At 37.7% G+C, this 8,632-nt stretch overlaps 2 protein-coding genes across 2 annotated transcripts; one reads left to right on the top strand and one right to left on the bottom strand.

Annotated features, from left to right (window-relative positions):
* Nucleotides 1–5,474: 5,474 nt before the first annotated feature.
* On the top strand, nucleotides 5,475–7,013 carry PCYB_124850 (hypothetical protein). Its single transcript, XM_004223818.1, has 4 exons — nucleotides 5,475–5,801; nucleotides 6,188–6,239; nucleotides 6,543–6,618; nucleotides 6,712–7,013. The coding sequence occupies exons 1-4, from the start codon at nucleotides 5,683–5,685 to the stop codon at nucleotides 6,768–6,770; spliced, it is 306 nt and encodes a 101-aa protein (XP_004223866.1). The 5' UTR covers nucleotides 5,475–5,682; the 3' UTR covers nucleotides 6,771–7,013.
* Nucleotides 7,014–7,657: 644 nt separating this feature from the next.
* PCYB_124840 (hypothetical protein) lies at nucleotides 7,658–8,122 on the bottom strand (the record flags this gene model as incomplete). The annotated part of the gene is made up of 2 exons (XM_004223817.1): nucleotides 7,658–7,720; nucleotides 7,787–8,122. 2 exons carry the CDS (start codon nucleotides 8,120–8,122, stop codon nucleotides 7,658–7,660), a joined length of 399 nt encoding a protein of 132 aa, XP_004223865.1.
* Nucleotides 8,123–8,632: the final 510 nt, after the last annotated feature.

Below are 8,632 nucleotides of genomic sequence, written 5' to 3'. Positions count from 1 at the left end.
ATAATTAAATGAGTGTATAAATTCATATACTGTTCACAAGGCTATCACATAACTTTTGCTCAGCCCTACGCACTTCGTGCGTGGCGCACCAAAATTTTCAGGTATAATTTGTACAGTTATATATGTACATAAATATATTATATATATATATTATATGTAATATACCTATTTTTTGCACGCCTGCACCTTCGTTTTATATACGTACTTACTGGTTGACATTTCGCCCACGTATACTGCCGCGCGTTTATGTACATATACATACGTGTATTTATTATGTGCCTTCTGCGAGGCACCTTCTGCGAGGCACCTTCTGTGAGGCACCTGCTTGTGCCTTTTCTTTTTTGTAGAACCTGCCCTTATCAAGCTTTTCGCATAAGCGCTCTTCTGCATGCACGGCTTGGCTAATTTTTTTCAAGCTGCATGCAGAGCCTTTATTAAAAAGGAGATTCCGCGCGGGGCCCACACAAAAGTGTATATTATATGTATGTATATATATGCTCGCAACTTATATATATTATATATACATTTTTTCTACAGAGTGTGCCTCACAATTGGTAATTTTTCCCCCAAATGCATAATCACGGGAAAAAATAAAAAACGCTTCGTTTAAAGCAGCTGAGAGACAACTGCAGCGAAGTTGGTCCAAATTGTTATGCCGGTTGTGCGTTGCACTATTCCAGCTCAAGTTGTTCACGCGTACGTATGCAAATAGGTACGTATAAACATATGAGCAGGTCGCGTATACCTATACTCATGCGCAAAATGCACATGGGGCGGTCACGTGCCTTACCATGTTAGTTTACACTTTTGAGCATGTAATTACGCGCGCCATCCAAGAAACAACAAATGGGGCTCTCTTGCCCACCAAACTATTGCGATGTAAAAATCTTTAAAAAATTTGCTAAAAAAAAAAATTCACAAAATTTGTATTAAGTTATGTACATGCAAATAGGCCAAAAATAAAAGGTACTACGTAGATATAGAACGTAAAAAAAATTGACAAAAAAAAAAAAAATCACATTGAAAAAGAAACACTGACGTAAAAGTGTTACATTGTGGCGCTCGATTTTTACAAAATGTGCATAGCCGGTTGGCGAAAGTATTTTCGCCTTTGCTAAGCCTATAACGGGTGTATACGTAAAACGCGTAGGACTTAAAAAAAATAAATAAATAAATATAGGGAGATGACCACGTTACACGTTCATAAAATTATATACACGTGAAAATGTACTGGGTTGATATTATAAATCATAACGTGCACTCCCTCACGTGTAAAATAACGTTAAATAACGTTTTAATAGGTTGCTACGCACACGGTAAAGCGAAAAAGAAAACATTCTTGCTTTCGCATAAAAGGGTAAAAAACTTAACGGGGAAAAAAGATGCATAACGAGCATGCACTTGTGAATAAAACACAAAAGGAAGATACAAAAAAAAAAAAAATAGGAACTTCCTAAAATTGTGTAAAATTAGTGATCACGTTTTCGTGCGCACAACAGACATACAAACGCGGAGATTGCGGGAAAAAAAAAATTACACCACGCGGACGGTTATGTACACATATATACACACAACATGAATTAAAAGCCACTCCTTAGTGCATCGCTTTCGTGGGTCCTACATTTTTTCCGCTTCTTCAGCGTTTTTTTTTTTTTTTTTGATAAAAAATTTAGTCCCCAAATGTGCATAAATTATGTGTATATGCTACAAGCTTACGGGAGGGCGTGCGCATTTTTAGCGAACGAAATGGAACTTACTGTTCCGTTTTGAATCGATAAATGCAAATACATACACGTAAGGCATGAAAATTATAACATTTGACAAATGGCACAACTGAATGAGGCTACGCGGAAGTACACTTGTACGTACTACGTAGGTAAGTATTTTTTTTTATGTACTATGTGAATCCCACCTGCTGCGCGCATTTCACATAAAGGCAACTCGCTTTCGCAGTGGTGATTATTCGTCTTGGGGGTCTCTTACATTTTAACGCATTTTAGTTTGTTCTATTTATGCATGTGCGTACGCACGTGCGCGTGCAGCCTTCGAGCATTGACAATTCGTACATATGCACGCGCATTAATCAAACTTCTTTCTTTTTTTTGCGCAAATAAAAAAAGTGCATGAACTTGTGCAATACATAAACATCAAATATTTTTTTGTAAATCTCCCCAATTGAGACACATCACAAAAACTGTTTGCAAAACGGGTAGACACAGAAACGTGCGCAGCAGTTGTACATCCGCAGGCGCGCATACGTTTTGGCGCAAAAAAATATGCACACTTATTGGTAACAAAAAAAAAAAATTGTAATCTTTTCTGCGTGTTATCTTTAAAGGAACATGTTAAAATGACGCTTTAAAGTAGCACCAAAACGGGGGGAGTGGATAAAAGAAAACAAATGAGCAAACGAAGAAGTATACTAAAAAAAAAAAAATAAAGGCGCACAAGCAACCGGTGACAACTGAAACGCACGAAACGTGATGAAATGAGACTCACAGAAGGGGATTAAAGACAATGGGAAAGGTGTAACCTTCGCATATGTACAAACGTGGCCATGTCCCCATAAACACATGAAAAGGGAAAGAAAATGCTCACTCATGCGTCTACACTTACGCAATGAACATTTGCATCTGCTTTGGGATAGCACTGTTTCGATAAAGCAAAATGCAACGAAAGTTCCCCAACATGAAATCTCTGCAAGTACAAAAAAAAAAAAAAATGTCGCGGAGTAAACTTTTCACCTGACCAGCAAGGTAATAATAAACGAAAAAAAAAAGTTAATTTAGCTGTTACAAATGGCAAAATTCGCAGAATGGAATTAGTTACACATAACTAGTCAGGTTGGCAACAAAAAATTGACGCATTAGTGGGTCAAATAGAAAGAAAAATAAGGCATCGTTTTGTTCATTTTGCGTGTAAAATAAACACACTCGAGGGTTTTTTAATTACGATGCGCTCTTCATCAATGAGAAGAGAACATATGCTATGTTTATCGTGGATTTTTTACGCCACCAAAAAAAGGGGGGAAAAAAAAGCATCCAGGTAAACAAGCAAATTCAAGCCGAGCAAAACTAAGCTAAGTGGCTGTACACCCCCACGTAAGAATGCAAAGCCTTCATTTTTAATATTTAAATATACAAGCAGGTTCTCGAATAAGCGGAATCAAGGGGGAAAAAAAAGGCATAACGCAAGTGTATATATTCTTTTTTTTTTTTTTTTTTTTTCTTCTGCTGAAAGGGGCCTTTTTTTTAAATTCCTTGTAAACATATTTCCTCTTTGAATTTAAGAAAAAGTATAACATTCTGCAAAGAAGTAGCTGCAATTTAAAAAAAAAAAAAAAAGGGAAAGCCCCCCCACTATACATCATGTGACATGGTACGTACTTTTACACATTTCACTAAACCAAGTCACTACAACGAATTGGTAGTAGCTAATTGGAGTTTCGTGCTAGTACAAATACACATGGCGGAGTATAATTATTTTCTTTTTTTTTTTACTTACCCCCATTTAATAAATTTAAAAATTGGCTTCCTTTTTTTCTGAGGAAGTGCTCCACTTTCCTTTTTCCCCCTTTTTTCCCCCTTTTTTTTCCCTTTTTTTTTTTTTTTTACACCTCATAAGTGGTACAATCACCATTAGTACATTTGAAATGGAGAAATCGCAAAATTGTAATTCTTAAGTTTTTTTTTATAGAAAAAACAGAAAAAAAAATGCCCTGTGTGTAAGTAAACATATGCACGCTAATGAACATTCCCCCCCTCTCGAAATGGTGATCTTAAAAATAAACCAAGTTCGTTGTTCATTTTGTTGTGTAGAATTTTTAGCCCTCTTCCAGTGGTGAAATTCCACCTGGGTACTCCCGGAGAGAAGAAAATCTTGAAAAAGCTGCTCTTTACACCTATTCTCACGCCGTTGGCAGAAAGTTTTGCCTATGTAGAAGAGTACACAGTGTTAATGTACACAAGGGATTTTTTTTTTCTTTTTTCCCATTCATAGTGGTTCCATTTTTAACACCAAAAAGGAACGTATAAACATGCTGACCTCCTTTTTTCTTCCGCAAAAAAAAAAAAAAAAAGGATTACCAAAATGTAAAGAAATGATACGTGCATAACATTTCGGTGAAGTGTTGGGAGCAGATAAGCAGAAGTTATTCACCCGAAGGGAGTAAGTAACCATGCTTCCGTTGTATCACCTCATGGAGGACCTAAAGAAAAAAAAAAGAAGGTGCCTTTTTAGCGTTTCCATAAACAAAGACCATTTTTGTAGCTTCCATGTGGATTTTATCAACAGCGTTGTATCAGTTTTACGGCTGGCAACTATTTGGGCATTATTTCGTTGCATCGCAGCTTTTTTTTTAGAGTTACCCTCCTTCTGAGGTATAGGAATGCTGAGCATTATTTAATATTTTTTTCCCCCTTTGTGAAAAAGCTGATGCTTCTCTTGGGTGAACTGGAAAGGACAAAGTCAAAAGAGTTACCCAGTAGTTACCACTCTGTTTTATTGTCTCTACTTTCTATCAACAGGGTTGTATGGGCAGAATGCCTCATTTGTGGGTTTATACAAGGTTGTGCGAAAGGCGGACACAAGTCTATTTTTATGTACACGTGTGTTTACGCATTTGTCTGATTGGGCAAACGGCGAAGTGACATCCCACATTCCCCGCGTAGGGAAAAAAAGCTCAAAAAAATGGTGTTCTTTTTATTTACTTTTCCCCTTTTCCAAAAAAATTTGCGGCTGTGTTGTAAAGCGAACGTGAACAGGACGAATTTTACCCCTCGCGCTAATCTGTTTTGCAAGAAAAAACGTAGCTATACGCATGTGGGAAAATATCCATTCGGAGGATGCCAACGCGGGAAAATAGCAAAATGGGAAGGACACTGTGTCTGTGTGCGTATGTGACCATTGCTTGTTCGTCTTTTTTTTAACCTCTTAATTGTGTTTTTGAAAGTTACGCAAGAAAAATTCTTTTTTTTTTTTTTTTTTTTTTTTTTTTTTTGCAATTGGCTAGCCAATCCATTAGTCACATTTCGAAACAGCGCAAATGTATCATTCTGCAGAGCGCGGGAAAGAAATGCCCTTTCACCACTTTGTTTTTATACCAAATGGAAAAAGTAACATTCGCCCATTTGCGCGACTCATTTGATATGCCATTTTGTGCAATGTGTAAAGAAAAAAAATATGTATACACAATGTAGGAGTATGTACGTGGGCACACTTCACACCAATGGGAAAAAGGAAAAAAAAAACGATTGAATCCACTATGGTTAGCGAGCTGTCTATGTGACGCTTCCGAAGTGTGTATGTACACCGCATATATTCTGTTGTGTAAAACGCATTGGGGAAAAATGTCTCCATTTGTGCCTTTGGGTTGCCTCCGTTGCAGAAAGGGGAGGCCATAAAACGGCAAGTCAAATATAGGGGAAGGTCATGCTGAAAATATCTCTATCAAAGCAGCACCAGCTGAAAGGCATAACTGCTCGGGTTGCACATTTTGAGTCATTTTCCCAACTGAGCCATTTCCCTCTCCACACGGATGCGAGGCATAAGACGCTTAATGCAAATGTCCCAAATAAACACGGGGGTAGTGGAAACGAATATATGATAATAATCGAAAAAGAGTTTTAAAAAAAAAAACACAAAGGAGAGAAAAAAACAAACTGGTAAGCGAACGAGTAAAAAATGATGAAATCAATCGTGTCGCTGCTTCTCCTGTTGGCTATCGCCTTCACCCAAATGGTTAGACTCCAAAGAACGAACGATGTCCCTTTGATCAATTACCAAATGGTCCCTTCGCAAAGGTAGCGCTTAACCATGAAGGAAAATAAAATTTATTTTTCAAAATGAAAAAAACGCTACGCACATTGTGCGCTCAAAAGGTACCTGGGCAGCTCGCGTCACAAGCGACCTTTCTTGTGTATCAGATGGAGGGTGTCCGCAAAGGAGTTGGTGAAGCTGAAGGAAAAATTGAAGACTTTTGTGGCGGCAGGTTAATTAGAGAAAAAAAAAAAAAAAAAAAGAACCATTAAAGGAATACCTGCGAAGCGAAGGTGTCGCCAAAGTGGAACACCTCCACGGGGGTGCCAAGTATTCGTAAAAGTGGCCCACCATCAGCAGACCGCCAACACACAGACAACACATCGCCAGCATACACCTGACCCCTTCCTTTCACTTTCAAGAAATTCAGAAAGAAGGATCCATTCTGCTTCGAAAATATTACAAGGAATTTTACACGTCAGGTACTTTTTCCGCGCCCCTTTGGAGGATCTTTTTTTAACCAAAACGATGTTGCATAAATAATGATTTTTTTTTTTTTTTTTTTTGAGCAGATGAACAAGCGGTAAAAACCAAATGGGCACACTTCAATTCTGCAATCTGATGAGGAAACAGTCATATGTTTTGTGCTCCCCGAGAGTTTAAATTTTTCCCCCTTGGGGAATGCCACCGCTAATTAGGAGGAGGCTACATGCGTTGATACGTTGTTGTGTGTTGATACTATTTTCCTTATGGGGACTCATTTCTCCTTTTCCTTTTGTACTTAGTATGAAGCCGAGTCTGGGGAATCTCCCCCGGAAAAGGAAACTGAGGATACACCTCCCTCTGAAAAGGCAGAAATGGGTAGAAGAACGAGTTCGCCAGCGCGCATATAGAATTATGTGTTACATTTTATTCCGCAGATTTCGTCAGATGTGGCATGCCTTTTCTTTGCAGGTGACCAGGACGAAGCGAGTAACACCTTCGACGTAAACGGCCCTATACAATTAATTTAAATTTTGTGGAAAGGAACGAAAAAAAAAAGGGTCAATCTGTTTTGTCACTGTGTTGTGGTGTTCGCGTGCACATATACGTGCAGCGCTTGTTTTGTTCCATTTGTTTTATTCATTTATTTATTTATTTTTATTTTTTTTTTTTCACATTTTGGCACGTTAACGTGGTAACAGTGTGACATGCAAACGTTTTCACATGCTGACGTTTCTTGACATCCACATGTGGCATTGCGCTTTACTATTTGCAAAAATGGAAAATTTGCGCAGACAGCCTTTTCCCCATGCAACCTGCGCAACGTAATTACTCGCGCGAAGATTCGTGTGTGCACATAATCCAACAGCGCCCTGCAACACGTAAAATTGTATAAAAAATGTGTACACTGTAATAATATTTTGCGAGTGGCCTCCATAGGTGTATATACCCATGGATGCCCTCCACCGAAGGTTTAAACAGCAAAAAAAAAAAAGGTCATCACACACGTGTTATGCTTCAAATGTAGGAAAAGACTACAACATCCCCCTCCCCTCCTCCATCCCCTTTCAATAGACCTGCTTTTCCAATTTTTGTATATCCTTTTCCAACTGGTTTAGCTGTTTTTCATAATTTTCCTTTTTTTTTAATTTGCGAATTGAGTTGATATCCACCACATGAGATATTTTCAGGTACTCCTTATTAATTTCGTTGTATTTATTTTTCAATTGTGTTAAGAGGATTTCCTTTTTCGCTTCCAAATCTGCGGCTACTTTTTCTTCATCAATAATGTCTTGCTTTTTCAAATTTTCTTTTTCTTTTAATTCATTTTTGATGTCAATGAGGTATGGACTGATTTTCCCATAATCTTCCTTAGTTAATGGATTTTCACTCAACAGGATTTTTCCCTGTTTTTTTTTTACTGGCACAGGTTTGGAATGAATAACCTCCACAGCATTATCATATATGTAATCAACGTCGGCTGTTATGTTCATGAGTGGTACATCATTTCTGTCCGGCAATGGGTCTTTAAATTTTTTTTTTTTACTGTTAATAAAGTTGGGTTAACTTTTTTTATTTCATTTAATGAAGGTATCATTTGATTTTTTTCTCCTTTTTTTAGGAGTTTTTTTTCATAGCTTATTTGTAATTCTTTCACTTTTTTTTGTTTCTCTATTTTTTTGATGGACTCCCCAGACACGTTAGATATGTTGTATCGTTTTCCCCTCAAATTGAAGGTCGAATAACTTGGCATTACGTTGGGGTCATGTATCGATTTGTACAGAATTTTTTTTAATTTTTTTTCATCACATTTTTTTATTATTTCATATGCGTTGTCATCTTCCAGCTTCATGCTTTCGAATAGCTTTTCGTAATTCTCCATTTTGGTTTCTTTTTTTTTTTGGGGGGAAAGGGAAAAAAAAAAAAAGGTGACAGTGTTTACACGGTGTACGAGGAACAGCAATCAATTTGTTCGCTTTTGGCCTGTTGCGCAAATGCGTATGTTAGGAAGTCTTTTTTTTATTTCTCCCCCTTTCTACGTGTTTTATATGCAAGTATTTTATCCTTATGATCTCCTTTGGGTAATCATGTTTTGCAGGCCACGAGTTGGCTTCTCAATTTTGTAGCAATTATGCGCGACGGACTCTTCCTCTTACGCAGTGTGTAATCCCTTGCGCAAAAAGGTGGGTGGCAAATTGCGAGGAAATCCGTGAGGCAGCTTTTGGGGGGCAGTGAGATGGGACACGGCGAAGCGGAAAAGGAACTTACGCCAGCTTTGCAATTTGCATTCACTTAATTTTTGCGTCAATACTGTGGAAAAGTATTTTTTTATTTGGGGAAAATTTTTTTTTCTCTCTCAACATATTTATGTGTACACGTGTACGCCCTTAAA

Source organism: Plasmodium cynomolgi, chromosome 12, assembly GCF_000321355.1.
Source record: "Plasmodium cynomolgi strain B DNA, chromosome 12, whole genome shotgun sequence".
In the NCBI taxonomy this organism is placed as follows: Eukaryota; Apicomplexa; class Aconoidasida; order Haemosporida; family Plasmodiidae; genus Plasmodium; species Plasmodium cynomolgi.
The sequence above is the reverse complement of the archived record's forward strand: the minus strand, read 5'-3'. Positions and strand labels throughout refer to the sequence as shown.